Genomic DNA, 18,043 nt, shown 5'->3' on the forward strand with positions numbered 1-18,043 from the left:
TCAAGCAGTCCACCAGCCCCAGCCTCCCCAGGAGTCGGGACTACAGATGTGTGTGTTACCATGCCCACATCATAGTGTACTCCCTCATGAATTCTGTGTTCTAGCTAAACTTTTCTTTTAATTGTTCCCTGAACTTGCCACCCCTCCCCCACCTCTGTTCATTTTTATTGGCTGCCCCATATGCCTGAAATGTATTTCCTCTTTATCCTTGCTCCTTAGAATGACTGGTTTCGCTTCAAGGCCTAGTCAGGGGTCAGTTCCTTCTGAAAGTTTCTTTGATCCTGCACAGCCATAGTGCTTTCTTTCTCCTCTCAAATAGCCCTTTTTACTCACCTACATACATGTCACAGTCTTCAGTAGAATGTGTACTCTTTGGGCGGGACTGTTCCATTTATGCTTTTGTAGCCCCAGTGCCTAGCACATAGTGGGTACTTGATAACTGTTGACTCTAACATGTGAAGAACTTTGAACTCTTTACAAGAAAAGCATAGTGTAAGTTAAGGATATTTGTAGTGCTTCTTTCTCTAGTCTCTTAGATTTGGTCCTCTACATCCCCCTGTCCTGTATCAGCTCTCCCTTCTTAAGGGCGTAACTTAAGGCCATTATTTCTCAAATTCTTTGGTTTCATGATGCCTTAGACTCTTAAAAATTATTGAGAACCCCAAGTGCTGGTAAATGCTTAACAGTTGGCTCTCCTTCCAAAATGTATGCAGGACACACTTTTAAGTTTAATCTGCATTTACATTTTCTCCATCGCTTTCTGAAATCTAGACAATCCATAAAATAATAAATCATTTTCCAAAACAAAAAATAGAAAAGTAGGATTTTTTTGCATACTTTTGCAAGTCTCTTTATTAATGTCTGGCTTAAAAGAACACAGCTAGAGTCTCATATCTGCTTCCATTTTCAATATGTTGCTTTTTGTTGTTTTGATTGAAGTATGTTAAGAAAATCTGGTATCACTCGGATATGTATTTACAAAAGGGACATGTATTTTAATAGGCAAACAATACCTTAGCATTATTATGGAAATAATTTTGACCTTAAGGACTCCTCAAAAGGGTCTTGTAGACCCTAAGGGGTCCTAGGACCACAATATGAGAATGAGTTTAGTGTCTTAGGGTTGGCTAGACTGGCCTTAACTTAAGACATTTTTTCCATGACTCAGTCAGCCAGAATGTAGTGGTGTTGGTCCAACAAAGATACTTATTCACACATTTATGAAGGACAATTCCTCAATTCCAGAATGGGGCCTCTGATCCTTAACAACCCTTCTTCCTTAGAGGTGCACTCTGTCCAGATTTACCACCCAATCCCGATCTGGGTTATTGTTATCTACAGCAATCACAGATCATTCTCCCTCCTTTCTAAATGAGTTCTATTCCTCACCACCCTAACTCCTGCCCCTATCCCAGGGGACTTTGACATTCATGTTGACATTTCTCAAACACTCTTACAAGTCATAATCCAGATGAATGGCCTATTATTGTATAACTTATCCTCAAAAATGGAGATGTTACTTTACAATAAAACGAACTGTGTTCCCGCTTTTTACTGAATGTATTTTTCTTGAGATTCTTTGGAGGAACTCCTTGATGTCTGATAGATAATCCCTAGTTTCTCTGATACTGTTACATAGTCCCAGGGGCTGGCTCCTTCTCCAGCAGAAATAACAGCTGATATTAACTTCCAGAGGAACTGTCTGTGGGTGAAGAGCTATTTTGTCCATCTTGGCAGGAGACTGTGTACTGTTTAAATGCAGCTAACCCCTAACTTGGCACCAGTTTGCAAAGAGGCACATTTTTATTGATATTCCTTTGAAGATCTCTTCTTGTTCCTTTTTCTACCCTAAAAAAAGTATCAAACGCCAATTCTGATATATACCACTTGGAATGCCAACCTTTCGTAGAATACCTGTCTTTAGGGTTCTGTTAGTTCCTTATATTTCTCTACAGAGTAATGGCTCTTAACTTTTTTGTATTGTGGACCCCCTCTGGCAGTCTGGTGAAGCCTATGGATCTTTTCTCAGAATAATGTTTCTGAATGCATAAAGTAAAATGAAATACATCGGATTACAAAGGAAGCCAATTGTATTGAAATAAAGAGGTAATTTGTTTTCTTGCCCAAGTTTGTTAATGTCCTCAAATCAATCCAAGGGTCACTTGGGGATCTGTGGGCCACAGCTTAAGGACCTTTGTTTTAAGGTATTTCCTCCTTAAAGATCCCAAATTTTTTATGACCAACAAGTCACTAGGATTACTTTGTGCATCTCCGAAATGCTGCTTTATATAGGATATCCCAAAATTCTTGGTACAGTTTTAAGCATGGGTGGTGGTGGGGATGGTTTTTGTTTTTTGTTTGTTTTGTTTTTAAGGTTTTTTTGTGCAACCTGTAGAAGCCCTAGAAAGAGCATTGTAGTCATAATCCTGAAAGCTGCATTTTAGTTCTCCTGGCACAGTAGAAAGAGCATGAGCTTTTGGGGTGGGGGGAGGGACGTCAGAAATGGCTTGAGTTCAGATCCTTCTTCTTTCACTTGTTACCTGTGTTTGACCCTGGGCAAGTCACTTTATAGGCCAGACCAGACAGACAGCCTTTGAAGTTCTTCCAGCTGTAGATGTACTTATGATCTCAGGGGGGGCTTCAGTTTCCTCATCTATAAAATGAGGAGGGTTGCTGTAAAGTTCCATTTCCTCTCTAAATTTCTAATCCTATGAATTAGCTGGGTAACTTTGGACCAGTCACATGACATCTCAGGGCCTCAGTTTATTTATCTGTAAGATGAAGGAATAGTCTATCTTATAGGATCACACATTCAGAAGTGGAAAAGTCATTAGAGATCAGGAAACTGGAGTCCAGAGACATTATGAGAATTTGCCTAGTGTCATATAGGTAGTAAGCAGTAGAAGTGGAAATGGCATCCAGATCCTCTTGATTCCAAACCCAGCACCTATATGGCCACTAAGGTCCATTCCAACTCTTAATGGTCTATGACTCTAAGTTTCATTCTGTTCTAGCAAGACTTTATCACTTATCATTAGCCTGGCACATAGTAGGTGCTTGACAAATGTTTACTGAATTGAATGGAGAGGATTAAGAAATTAAAAAAGTAGAAAGAACTGATATTGTCTGAATACAGACTGAAGCATGCCATTTTTCCTTCCCTCCCTCCCTGCCTCCCTCCATTCCTTCCTTTCCTCCCTCCATTCCTTCTTTCCCTCCCTCCCTTCCTTCCTTCCTTCTTCTTTCTTTCTTTTTTCTTTTGTCTGAGTCTTCTTGTACAAAATGACTAATATGGAAATGTTTTACATGATAACCTATGTTGGACTGCTTACCATATCAGGGAAGGAGGAAGGGAAGGGAAGGAGAGATAGAATGTGGAACTCAAAGCTTAAAAAAGACCCCAAATGTTAAAAAATTGCTTTAACATGTAATTGGGGAAAAATAAAATATTACTTTTGAAAAAGAGATTAAAAAGTAGACTAAACTGATAAGTTGCTGAGGGGATGTTTATTGAATTTGTGGCCTGTTTGGAACCTTATGGAGAGGTGACTGGTGGGTGAAGGTATATGTAGAAAATAGGAGCTGAGGGTAAAAGAAAATTCCTTGTTGGATTTAGTTAGGAAGGAATCTTGACGATCATCTCATCCACCCGTCTCCTTTTGTAGAGTTAAAAACTGAGGCACAACAGAGTTAGGTTACTCATTGTCACACAAGGAGTAAAGTGCAGAGACAGAATTTAAACTCTGGTCTTTAGGTTTCATCCATGTGTCTCTTTTGTGTTTTTCTATACTCATCTCTTTTTATGTTTCTGACTACATTTCTCCTGTGGTTCCTGATGCTGGGCATCTGAATTTCTCTTTCTCCGACTAGTACTTATTCAAATTACTTACAGAATACTTATGTATTTATATTTGATATTGCTACAATGTTGCTTTAGGATGAGAGGGAAAAATTATTTATTAAACGTCTACTATATTCCAGGCACTGTCCTAAGTGCTTTATAAATATTATCTTATTTGATCCACTCAGCAGCTCTGGGAGATAGGTGCTATTATTATCCCCATTTTACAGACGAGGAAGCAGAGGTAAGCAGAGGTTAAGTGACTTGCCTAGGGTCATTCAGCTAGTAAGTGTCTGATGGGGGTAGGATTTGAATTTACGTGTTCCTGATCCCAGGCGTAGCACTATGTCCACGGTGACACCTAGCTTCCTCTATAGAAGCCTGGTATTATAGTGGAAAAAGTGGTGAATTCAAAGGTAGAAAGTTAAATCCCATTTCTGCCACTTATTGCGCATGTGGACCTCTTTGGACTTAGCCTCTTCCGACCTCGGTTTCCTCATCTGTAAAACGGGAGGGTTGGACTAGCAGACCCTCAATGTTCCTTTCATTTCCCAGTCTGTGATCCTGTGTGAACATAGTAACAGATTAAATACAAAATAATTGAATGTTACATTTGGGTTGATTATAACAGTAATGGACCTTAGAGCCAGTGACTGCTATAGAACAGAGATGTCAGACATGCAGCCCACAACACTCCTGAAGAATGTAGACTGAAAAAGATCAAAATGTAACTGGAAAACATTTAACAAAATAAATGAAAATACAATGAAACATTGATAATATTACATCTTAAAACTAAGTCAGTATGTGACTCATTGGGGTCCTTAAAGTATGGTTTAGTGGCCCCCTGTTTCTATTTGAATTTGGCATCACTGTTTTTTTTTTTATTTTAAACAAGAAGTTTATTTAAACAACAAGATGTTTGACTTGAAGGGAAAACTATCTAGGATCAATTTCTTTATAGTAATTTATCCCTACTGAGAGACAGCGATTGCCCTACATGTAACAGCTACGTACAAAAAAGTTATAAAATTGTCCTTGGTTTTACAATGATAGAAGGAAAACATTGAAATTATCCAATCAAACAAGGTATGCAAGGATTTTTTTGTGGGCTTTTTTTGTTGTTAAACAGTGGGAGCAAAATAACTTACTGGAATATAAAGATAAAAGTTGAATGAGCATGCCACTAATGGAGAAAAGGGATATTTTCACAGAATCAGTTTGTTTTTTCCCCTCCCCATCTCTATTTGATGTTGATTAAAACATACCATGGGCCATTTAGTTAAAAAAAATATGCATCATGCCTGTGCACGTACACCAGTTACTTTATGTACAATAAAGGAATGGGGGAAGGGAATCAAAGAAGAAAGAAAACTATACTGCAGTAGTCAGTATGTAGATGAACCAAATCTTAGTTTCTAATTGTGAATGTATTGTTTTCCTTGGGAACACAGTTCTGGAGAAGAATTGTGGATTTTTTTTAGTAAGCGCCTCCTGTCTGCTGCTGGAATATGTCAATTGCATCTTCATCCTCCATTTCCAACTGTGCAGGTGTGTCTGTTTCATTGATTGGTTGCCCATCAAATCGGAAACTGATCTGCCTCATTGACAAACCCTGTCATTCACAATAGGCTTTCATTAGTTTACTAAGTGGTGTGTGCCTCTTAATCTTAAATTGCACCACCAAACAGTCTTGCCCTGCCACCTTGAAATTAATGTAGTCGTTGTTTTCAGTCTTGACTCCTTTCTTCGGCTTTTCGTCGGCCGTGGTGAGTCCTGTGGTCTCCTCAGCCGCCGCTTCACAAAAGAGGTACCAGAATGGTCCGCTCCAAGGGAACGGGGGGGGGGGGGGAGAAGCAGCAGCTTCAGGAGCAGGAGGAGGAGGAAGATGATGGTGATGATGGTGAGGAAGAAGAGGAGAGGAAAAAGGAGGAGGAGAAAGAGAAGGAGGAGGAGGTGGCATCACTGTTATAGCAAAGCAGGGGAAAGAAGAGCTACATTTAAAACAGTCTTATATTTGTTTATTTTACTTAAAAAGCATCTTGTTTATTTTAGAAACTGATTTCTTGATTTATAAGTCTTTATTATGTCTTCCTCACAACTACCGCTGCATAAATAATTAATAAAGAAACCCATAAAAATATGTGTAATCCATCAAAACAAATTTCTATATTGGCCATGGTTAAAGATGTATGCCTCATTCTGCATATTAATTCCAGTGGCTCTCTGGCAGGACAAGAGTGACAAGTTTCATCACAGGTTTTTTGGAAATGTGATTGGTCATTGCGTAGATCAGAGTTCTTTCAAGGTTGTTTTTTTTTTTAAACTGTTGTCATTATTTAAATTATTCTCCTAATTCTTCTTTTTTCATTCTCCATCAGTTCATAGATGTTTTCCATGTTTCCTCTGAAACTGTCCATTTCATTATTTCTTTTGTTACAATAATATTCCATCTCATTCGTACACCACAATTTGTTTAACTAATCCCCAAGAGGAGGACAGCTCCTTTGTTTCCGGTTTTTCTCTGTAATAGTATATGCTATATAACTGTACATGTTTAATCTATTGAAATTGCTTGTGGGGGGTGGTGGGGAGAAGGGGAGAGAGAGAGAACTTGGAACTTAAAAATTTAAAAAACAAAGGTTAAAAAATTTTGTTTACACGTAATGGAGAAAAAAATAAAATAAAAAATTAAATGAAAAAAAGTTAAGCAGACTAATTTTATTTTGCATACTTAAGTCCTTTTGACACTAATGTGAAAATTTACATGAAGTATTATAATAGCTAATTTTTAATACTTTACAAATATTATCTCATTTTATCCTGACAATCCTGGGAGGTAGGTGCTATTAGTGTCCCCAATTTTCAGAAGAGGAAACTGAGGTAGACAGTGATTAAGTGATCCAGGATCACACAACTAGCTAGTGTCTGAAGTTAGATTTGAAATCTTGGCTACCTGGCTCAGGGTCTAGCTCTCTGTCCTCTTGTGTTTGGTTTTACTGCAAAAAAGTCTGGGAACATTATTGAATGTAATTCTTTTAAATTAATTATTTTGAAACATATAATGGAAATTATTGAAGCTCCTTATGCTGTAAAAGCTATCTAGTGTCTTTTTCAAAATCTTTTGCAAAATAACACACATTGTTACCTGATGCAAGGCACGGTTTTGTTTCCATCCTACCCAGTTGTACACTCAGAATTATTGTGGAGGTGGCAGAAAGTCATATTTTAGCTTGATATATAGAAAAAAATCAGAACAATTAAAGTGAATTCAATAGAGAAGTCTTTAAGGAGATTCTAGATGATCACTTGTTGGGGAGATCATAAGGAATTTCCTGGCAAGGGATGGCTTCAACTTGAAGACCTCTGGCCTCTGCGGCCTCTTATAACTTGAGATTCTAGGAGGAAGGTCTAAGTGGAGATCCTCATTAATTTTGAGATCACCACAACATGCCCTTTAAGTGAACTACTAACTGTCCTAATGATAATAAAGTTCTCAGGGGTTACATGTATCATCATGTAGGGATACAAACATTTTAAACCTTATGATTTCTTACTCATATTTACCTTTTTATGCTTCTTTTCAGTCTTGTGTTATATCAGATTTTCTATTCAGATTTAATTTTTTCATCAGGAATGCTTAAAAGTCCTCTATTTCATTGAATGTCCATTTTTTCCTCCTGTAGGATTATGCTCAGTTTTGCTGGGTAGGTTATTCTTGATTGTAATCCTAGCTCTTTTGCCTTCCAAAATATATTCCAAGGCCTCTGTTTCTTTATAGTGGCAGCTGCTGAATTTTGTGTAATCCTAACAGTGGCTCCATAGTATTTGAATTATTTCTTTCTGATTGGTTAAAATATTTTCTCTTTTACCTGAGAACTCTGGAAGTTGGCTATAGTATTCCTGGGAGTTTTCATGTTGGGATCTCTTTCAAGGGTGATTGGTAGATTCTTTCAATTTCTATTTAGCCCTCTGCTTCTGTGATATCTGGGCAGTTTTCCTTGATTATTTCTTGAAATACGATGTTTAGGATCTTTTTAAAATCATGGTTTTTCAGGTAGTCTAACAAATCTTAAATTTTCTCTTCTTGATCTATTTTCCAGGTCGTTTTTTTTCCTTGAGATATTTCACATTTTATTCTATTTTTTTAAGTCTTGATTTTCTTTCATTGTATTTTGATACCTCATAGAGTCATTAGCTTCTACTTGACCAATTCCTATTTTTAAGGAATTACTTTCTTCAGTGAGGTTTTGTGCCTTTTTGTTTAACCATTTGGCCAATTCTTAAATATTATAAGGAATTATTTTCTCCTATGTGACTAAAGATATTACTCTAATTACAGTACTGCTGCCTGGAGAATAAACCCTTTTTCCTTCCTTTAGCCCACCCCCATGATGCACATTTATCACCTACCCTCAACTCCCATAACTCTTCTCCTATTTCTACTTTTTTTGCCTCTCATTTTTACCCTTCTGTGCCTCTTTTACCAAGGTATTAATTGTCTTTTCATAATTTTCTTATGTTGCTTTAATTTCTTTTCCCATTTTCCCACTACTACTCTTATTTGATTTTTAAATTTTAATTTTTGCTCTTTTAAAAAATCTCTTTCTTTAGCACTTCTAGGAATTCTTATTGGCTTGCTTCTAATCTTCATTTTTCTTTGAGGCTTTGTAGATATTTTCAAGTTGTTGTATTCTTCTGAATTGTATCTAGAGCTTTCCTTTCACCATAATAACTTTTTATAATCAGTTTTTGTTATTGTTGTTGTTTGCTTATTTTTCCAGCCTTTTTTTCGACTTTTGACTTTATGTTAGAGTTGGGCTCTTCTCACCTGTGGGGGGTGGAGGAGCTATCTGTCCTGATTGTCTCATTTTAATGTTTTGCTGCTTTCACAGCTAGTTCTAGAGTTTGGTGTTTCCAAAGTGGTATGATCTGAGGAGAGTTCTGGTCACTGGCCTCAACTTTTTGTTGATTATCCCACTTAGCATTCAATTTGACATGCTCTTTTTAAGTTTGGAGGGGTGTGTTGGGAGAGCTCAACAAAAATGCCCACTTCACTCTGCCATCTTGGCTGTGCCCCCCAACTCTGATAATTTTGAATGAATGATCATCTGTTAAATGTTTTTTTTGTGTGTAGCAACACTGTCTTAGGTGCTAGAGATGTAAAGAAAAAAAATGAAGAGAATTCTCCCCTCTAGGAATTTATATTCTTTTAGAGATATACATAGAAATTGTCATTTCAGGAAGTTAAAAGCACCGATAACTGACAAGATCAGAGAAAGCTTCCAATAGGAGGGTACATCTGAGTATAGCCTTGAAGGGAACTAGAGATTCTTAAGAAGAACAGAGGTTAAAAGGGATTGCATCCCAGACATAGGAACCAACTTATTTATAGATGTACTGTAGGAGATATTGCTCCAGTCACAGTACTGTTGCCTTGAAAATAAATCCTTTTCTCTTCTCTCCACCTTTATCACATTCCCAACTAACACAAACCTCTCTAAACATTCTCTTCTTCTCCTATTTCTTCTTTTTTTTAGCCTTTCCTTCCTTTTACTTCTCTCTTAACTGACTACAATGTGGAACTGCCATATATTATTTCTTAGATAAAAGTACATTGAACATGATTTTTTATATTTTCGTTACTTAATTTAAAATGCAGGTGAATTCAATGAACTATCTTTATGTCTGTCCAAAAAAATAAAACACACAGGACTATTCCCATTCCACCCCCTCTCCACATCCCCAAACATAAAAAGCAAAGCACAAATGATTTTATATTTACTTTTCACTTAATTTTCCTTCTTCAGTCAAGATTCCTTTTAGGTAATCTCTTGGATAGAGTGATGAGTCTGCCAGATCTGAAAACAGAGACCAAATTTACCTAAATATACAGTTTAGATTACATTTGTTTTGCATCCATAGAAATTCAGAAAGCTAGACTCTTCCTTTGGAGAATCGCCCCCTTCTGTTACTTTAATCTCTTTGTCAAATTTTTACTAAAATTAAGTTATCTGTCTCTGGAACTCAGTGGAGGTGGAATTGGTCCAGGAGAATGTAATGATGGAGAGAGGGAGGTTGCTATCCTGCCTTGCTAAAGGTGGTTGTGGTGGCAGCCACAGTTGGAACCCCCTTACCTCATTAGAATGAGTGTTGGGAAACTCACATATGAGTGCTAGAGAGGGTGCAGAGTAGAGCCCTAGAATCATATGTTTAGACTCGGAAGGACCTCAGAGATCATCTAATCTAAAGAGTGCCAGTCTAGTCAGGAAGTCTCATTTATTTCCCTGAGTTTAAATCTGGCCTCAGATACGTGCTAGCTGTGTGACCCTGGGCAAGTCTTTTAACCCTGTTTGCTTCAGTTCCTCATCTGTAAAATGAGCTGGAGAAGGACATGGATAACCACTCTATTTTCTCTGCAAGGAAAGCCCTGAATAGGATCACAGAGAGTTGGACATGACTGACAAACGACTTACTGTTAACATGTGCCAGGTCTGGTGCTAAGTGCTGGGGATAAAAAGACAGGCAAAATCAGTACGTACCTTACTTCAAAAAACTCACATTCTCATGGGGGAGACAACAGGCAAACGATTGTGTATATAACAAGAAATATACAGGAGGAAATCAGAGGCAATCTGAGAGGGAATGTATGAGTAATAGGGGGAGGGGAGAATAGGGAAAGCTTCTTGGGGAACATGGGATTTTAATGTGAGTTTGAAAGAAGACAGGGAAGCCAGGAGGCAGAGATGAGAAGAGAGAGAAAGAGAGAATATTTTGGGCTTGGAGGACAACAGTAAAAAAGGCAAAGAGTTAAGAAATGGAGTGTCCTATTTGAGAAAAAGTAAGAAGACTGGTGTGGCTGGATGATAGAGTAGGTAAAAGAGAGTAAATTGTAAGAAAACTGGAAAGACAAGAAGCAGCCAGATTGTGAAGAGTTTTAAAAGCCAAACAAGATTTTAATATTTGATGCTGGAGGTAATAGAGAGCCAGTGGAGTTATTTAATAGGGGTAGGAGTCTGTGTATGACATAGCTTCAGATTGCTTTGGAAGCTGAGTGTAGGATGGACTAGAATGGGGAAATCCAGGACATTTCAAAAGTCTGAGCATGACACTATGAGAGCCTGCACCAGGGTGGTGTCATTGTCAGAGAGGAGAAGTGAGTGTATGTGAGAAATGTTGTGAAGGTAGAAATAATAGGACTTGGCAATTGGATCTGTGAGGTTAGTACACTTAAGCATGACACCCAGCTTGCAAGCCTGGGTGACTGGGAGGATGGTGGTACCCTGGAAAGTAATAGCAAGTCCAAAAGAGTGGAGTGTTTTGAGTATGGGGAGGAGAGAAGATTTGTTTTGGACATGGTAAGTTTAAGAAGTGTACTCAAAATCCAGTTTGGAATATGTAATAGGAAGTTTATGATTTGATACCATAGATGACAGGAGAGAGAGGTTAGGGCTAGAAAAATAGGTCTTAAGGGGGTGGAGCCAAGATGAGGCCTGGAAAGCAGGGACTTGCCTAGGACTCTCCTCCAGGACCCACCAAACACCTATAAAAATGACTCTGAACAAATTCTAGAACTGCAGAACCCATGGAATAGCAGAGGGAAGCAGGGCTCCAGCCCAGGACAGCCTGGATGGTTGCTGGGTAGGGTCTATCGTACGGAGCTGGGAGTGGAATGGAGCAGAGCCCAGCATGGGCTGTGCCTGGACCAACCAGACCAGGAGACGGGCGGAACAGGACCTAGTGCCCTGAATCAGTGAGCTGTGGCAGTTACCAGACTTCTCAACCCACAAACACCAAAGACAACAGAGAAGGTTAGTGGGAAAACTGCAGGGGACAGAGTGAAAGGAGTTTGAGGTCTGGCCACCGCCCCGGGGTCAGCAGAGGAGGTGCAGCTACAGAACTACAGCTGTAGTTGCTTCTGGCCTCAGGCCCACCTGGTGGGAGGAATTAAGTGGCAGATCAGAGGAGGAGTGCAGAGCCTGCTTAGATCTGAGCCCAGTCCAGGTTGGCGGTTCTTGGGGGAGGAGGAGTGCTGGTGTGGCAGAGCTTGCTGTGCAGAAATAGCTCTGAAAACAACAGCGCAGCCCTTCAAGCTTGTGACAAAGTACTCCCTACTCTACAAAACTCAAGGGTCAAGTAGTTGGCTGGGAACATGGTCAGGCAACGAAAACGGACTCAGATTCAGTCTCAGACTTTGGAATCTTTCTTTGGTGACAAAGAAGGCCAAAACATACAGCCAGAAGAAGTCAACAAAGTCAAAGAGCCTACATCAAAAGCCTCCAAGAAAAACATGAACTGGTCTCAGGCCATGGAAGACCTCAAAAAGGATTTGGAAAAGCAAGTAAGAGAAGTAGAGGAAAAATTGGGAACAGAAATGAGAGTGATGTGGAAAAACCATGAAAAACAAGTCAACAACTTGCTAAAGGAGACCTAAAAAAAACCTGAAGAAAATAACACCTTAAAAAATAGACTAACTCAAATGGCCAAACAGCTCCAAAAAGCCAATGAGGAGAAGAATGCCTTGAAAGGCAGAATTAGCCAAATGGAAAAGGAGGTCCAAAAGACCACTGAAGAAATTAGATTGGAGCAAGTGGAAGCTAGTGACTTTATGAGAAATCAGGATATTATAAAACAGAACCAAAGGAATGAAAAAATGGAAGACAATGTAAAATATCTCTTTGGAAAAACCATTGACCTGGAAAATAGATCCAGGAGAGATAATTTAAAAATTACTGGACTACCTGAAAGCCATGATCAAAAAAGAGCCCAGATATCATCTTTCAAGAAATTATCAAGGAGAACTGCCTTGATATTCTAGAGCTGTAGGATAAAATAGAAATTGAAAAAATCCACTGATCGCCCCCAGACAAAGATCCCAAAAAGAAAACTCCTAGGAATATTGTTGCTAAATTCCAGAGCTCCCAGATCAAGGAGAAAATACTGCAAGCATCCAGAAAGAAACAATTTGAGTATTGTGGAAACATAGTTAGGATAATACAAGATCTAGCAGCTTCTACATTAAGGGATCGAAGGGCTTAGAATGTGATATTCCGGAGGTCAATGGAGCTAGGATTAAAACCAAGAATCACTTACCCAGCAAAACTGAGTATCATGCTCCAAGGCAAAATATAGATTTTCAACAAAATAGAGGACTTTCAAGCTTTCTCAGTGAAAAGACCAGAGCTGAATAGAAAATTTGACTTTCAAACACAAGAATCAAGAGAAGCATGAAAAGGTAAACAAGAAAGAGAAATCATAAGGGACTTACTAAAGTTGAACCGTTTTGTTTACATTCCTACATGGAAAGATGATGTGTATGATTCATGAGACCTCAGTATTAGGGTAGCTGAAGGTAATATACATATAGATACACACACACACACACACACACACACACACACACACACACACACACAGAGGGCCCAGGGTGAGTTGAATATGAAGGGATGATATCTAAAAAAATAAAATCAAATTAAGGGATGAGAGAGGAATATATTGAGGAGGGAGAAAGTGAGAGATAGAATGGGGTAAATTATCTCACATAAAAGTGGAAAGAAAAAGCAGTTCTGTAGAAAGGGAAGAGGGGGCAGGTGAGGGGGAATGAGTGAATCTTGCTGTCATTGGATTTGACCTGAGGAGAAAATAGCTACACACTCAATTGGGTATCTTATCCCACAGGAAAGAAGGAGGAAGGAGATAAAAAGGGGGGATGATAGAAGGGAGGGGAGATAGGGAGAGGAGGTAATCAAAAACAAATACTTTCAAAAAGCAACAGGGTCAAGGGAGAAAACTGAATAAAGGGGGATAGGATAGGAAGGAGCAAAATATAGTTAGTCTTTCACAACGTGAGTATTGTGGAAGTGTTGCGTAATGATACACATGTGGCCTATGTTGAATTGCTTGCCTTCTTAGGTCGGGTGGGTGGGGAGGGAAGAGGGGAGAGAATTTGGAACTCAAAGTTTTAAAAGTAGATGTTCAAAAAAAAAGTTTTTGCATGCAACTAGGAAATAAGATATACTGGCAATGGGGCATAGAAATCTATCTTGCCTTACAAGAAAGGAAGGGAAAAGGGGATGAGGGGGAGTGGGGTGACAGAAGGGAGAGCTGACTGGGGAATGGGGCAATCAGAATATATGTCATCTTGGAATGGGGGAGGGTAGAAATGGGGAGAAAATTTGTAATTCAGACTCTTGTGAAAATCAGTGCTGAAAACTAAAAATATTAAATAAATAATAATAAAAAAAAAGAAAAATAGATCTTAGAGTCATTTGTATAGAGTCAATCAAATCCATGGGAACATTTCTACCTGGCTGCACTCCTTGGACCTCTCTATCATACTATCTCTTCTCTCTGTCCCACCCCTTCCTTTTCTGTTTCCTCTTGTGAGTTATCTTCCCCTGTTAGAATGTAAGCTTCTTGAGGGCAAAGATTGTCTTTTTTTTTCATGTTTGTATCTCCAACACTTAGAACAATTCCTGACCTATGGTAGGTGCGTAATGAATGTTCATTGACTTAACTGATTGATGACATAGTATATGTAGAGGGAGAAAAGAAGAGGGTCATTTGGATATGCTGTGACTTCATGGTCTTAGATATTTCAGCATTTTGTTTTGTTTTAGTCTTGCACTTAGTGTTATCCTTTTCTTTCTCCCCAGTTTGACTGTGCATAAAAATGCTTAATTAATGTTTTACTTGATGAAGCAATAAGGCAACTTGTCCTAAGTTCTGAAATAGAAGATTTTATGTTAAGGCCAAATTTAGTCCTTAGAGACAGATTGAGATGGCTTTTTTTCCTATAGACTTAATAACCTTTCAAAGTTTTCATTATTGTTTTGTGTTTTGAATCTGCAGTGGCTTAGTAGGACTGTCATTCAGACTATTCATATTTTTTATTTTTTAATGTCTTTAGTTTTCACATTGCCTATATTTCTCCCTGTATTCTATACCCCTGCCCCCATGCATGTTATAGCTACACCCATGGATCCCACCTCTGCAAAAGGGCAGTGTCTTCTCATATCTTCTTTTGGGGGGCCAACCTTCTACTTTATATAATTTTACATCACTTAGTTTTACTTATTTTGTGGTCACTGTAGTTGTTTTGTATGTGTTATTTTCCTGGATTTGCTTACTTCACAGTTCATATAAGACTTTTTCCATGCTTCTCTGAATTCATCATGTTTGTTATTTCTTCCAGCACATCTACACACCGCAATATGTTTACCTGTTCCCTAATCAATGGGCATCCCTTTTGTTTTCAGATTTTTCTACCATGAAAAGCATTGCTATAAATATTTTTGTGTGTATGGAGGCTCTCTTTTTGTCAGAAACCTCCTTGGAGTATGTGCTTAACAGTGAGATCTCTGGGTCAAAGGGTGTGGACATTTTAATTACTTTATTTGTATAATTCCAAATTGCTTTCCAGAATGGTTATACCAATCTCGAGTTCCACCATTGCAATGTATTAGTGTGTCTGTCTTCCCACAACCTTTCCAACAGTGACCATTCTTGTCTTTTGTTATCTTTGTCAGTTACTTGAGAGTAGGAGGCAAAATCTGAGAGTACTTTTGACTGGCATGTCTCTTATTTTAGTGATTTGGAGCGTATGGCCATTAATAGCTTGTGATACTTCTTTTGAGAATTGCTTGTTCATTTCCTTTGACCACTAATCTTTTGGGGAATAGCATTTAGTCTTATAGCTTTCTGTTAGTTGTCTCTCTATCTTGGATATCAAACTGTTATTTTGTGTAACAAATGTAACCCAAAAACTTTCCCCCCTCTGTTGATCACTTCCCTTTAGGTATGTTAATTTTATTTGTATAGAAGTCTTTTCAGTTTCATGTAATTAAAATTATCTCCTTTTTCTTTTGTTGTTGTCTCCATTGCATTGCTAACGAAATTCTTTTTGAAGTTGGCAGAAGTGAGGCAAGCGCCTGACTCTCCTGTTTCTTGTTTTCTAGGGATAGCATCATCTCTAGATGTTTCAGAGAGCCCAGGAAGCATACAAGTAGCTCGGGGCCAGACAGCAGTGCTGCCTTGTACATTCACCACTAGTGCTGCCCTAATTAACCTTAATGTCATTTGGATGGTCATCCCACTCTCCAATGCCAACCAGCCTGAACAGGTACTGTTGTTCAGTGTAATAATATATTTGTATTTGATCTGGATCACCTCTTGTCTGTTAGACATTTATCATTGCAGGGTGTGTGTGTGTGTGTGTGTGTGTGTGTGTGTGTGTACCAGAGGAATAGACCCATTCTCCTGGATATCAACGTTGAAATTACCCAAGGGTGAAAGGGTCCTTTCTGCAGCTTTTATTGCTTATATCCCATGTGAGTTGGTAACAACCGTGAGCGCTGAGGAAAAAATAAAATATTTAGTAAAGATGGGTCCAGTAAGCACTGGTGAATAAGGGACCTTTGTATTTTAACACAAGCATGCTCTAAATAATGTAGTCCCCAACTAATGTCCTTCCTCAATAACGTTGTTAATACATTATAATCAAATTTCACTTAACATTATGGCAACATCATTGTAGTGTTATTTGACTGGTTGTCTATTTGTAACATATATAACATTGCAGCTTTGGAGCTAATTGCCTCCCTCCATGAACTGCAGCTCCGCCCCCCCCCCCCCACCTGCCCCACTCCCTCAACCTATGTTATGTTATTTTAACATTTTGTTTTTAAGCAGTAGGTTAATGAAGCTAGACAGGTTCTGAGTGTGATACATAAGGAACTATGATTTTATTGCTGTGTGTCCTACCTTCCACTGATGTGGATTGAAATCTTGTCATGTTATTTGTGAGTTACTGTGGCTGAAAAAGTTTTGTTTTCCAGCCCTCTGGTGATAAGCCATTCTGTCCTTGGCTACATTGGTTTTTGGGCAACAGACCTATAGTCATTTGCCAGCCTTGTACCCAAAGCTTGTCCAGCTTTGTGGGATCTTACCAGAGCTTGTTCTCCACCAGCATAGACCTTTAAGAAAACAGCATCATTCCCACCAGAACGTGGTGTCAGAGTCAGACTGTAGTCAAAGATTGCTAGTCATATCAGTAGTAATAAAGAAATGATGTAATAATAATACCGTTTGAATTTACTTCAGAGATTTCTTCAAAGTTCTCAAAAGTACATTTAGAGCACTCAGGAAAATCAGCTAGAATTATGGTCTGAAAGAAATGACAGGGTCTTTAAAAAAAGGTGTATGCAAGTAAAAATTAAAACTATGACTCACTAAATTAATATTTTACTTGCTCAGGTTACTAATGCTCATTACTGCTGGATGTATCTATTTTTAGCTAAAGATCCACACTGGTTAATGTTCATTGCAGTGAAAAAAAGTATCAAATTAATGAATTGTGCTTTTGTATACAATTCTGCACTTACAGATAATTATTGCTTTTAATAAGATCTTTTACCACACTCAGATATGTTAGTACATGAAAGTATTTGATGAACCTGTCTTTGTGCTATGAAATTCAGACATGCTTATGAAGTATAAACGATTGTCATTTGGTAAAGACCTTACTGGAAGTTATTTTTGGTAATAAAATTAGAACTAGACAGAAGTCATAAATTTATTCATTGTTCTTCCTTGCTGTGGATATTAGTCTGCATTCAGTCTCTTAACTATAGTCATGATTCCATGATACAGTAATCATGGGAAGGGTAGTCTTTCTGAGCTATTAAAAACATTTTAGAAGGTAAACATATGGATATTATCTCTCTTCTTGTGGAGATGGCAGAAGAAAGTCATCATCTCCATTTGACAGATGAGCGTTTAGGGCCTAGAGCAGTGATCCTCATAAGTGTGTTTCTAAGGACTTGGGGAATCCCCAAAACCCTTTCAGGTGTTCCTGAGGTCAAAACCATTCTCATAACAATCTAAGATACTGTTTATTAAAATGCTCTTCCCTTTACCAACTGTATATCTGCTTGAGGCAAGATTTTCTTTATATACTTCAAACAATAAAAACAGTCAAAACAAGATTGAATGCAGAAGCAGATATGAGACTCCAGCTGTCCTCTATTAAGTTAGACAAAAAAAAGGGTTTTGTAAAACTATGTAAAACAGGGCCACTTTTCGTTTTTTTTTTTTTGTTTTAGAAAATGAAGTTATTTTTGTAAAAGTAGGTGATTTATGTTAACATGTAATGGGTTCACTATCTTATTCTTAAATGAATTAATAAATACTTTTTAAAATTTA

At 38.2% G+C, this 18,043-nt stretch overlaps 1 protein-coding gene across 1 annotated transcript in view; it reads left to right on the top strand.

Moving 5' to 3' along the window:
- Positions 1-15,803: 15,803 nt before the first annotated feature.
- Positions 15,804-18,043, top strand: part of IGSF11 (immunoglobulin superfamily member 11) — a 39,056-nt gene continuing 36,816 nt past the window's right edge. Inside the window, exon 1 of the mRNA XM_036742545.1 lies at positions 15,804-15,962. Within this exon, the coding sequence (XP_036598440.1) occupies positions 15,924-15,962 (39 nt within the window). The 5' untranslated portion in view covers positions 15,804-15,923. The remainder of the gene's footprint in view (positions 15,963-18,043) is intronic.

This window comes from Trichosurus vulpecula, chromosome 2 (genome assembly GCF_011100635.1).
Source record: "Trichosurus vulpecula isolate mTriVul1 chromosome 2, mTriVul1.pri, whole genome shotgun sequence".
Lineage (NCBI taxonomy): Eukaryota > Metazoa > Chordata > Mammalia > Diprotodontia > Phalangeridae > Trichosurus > Trichosurus vulpecula.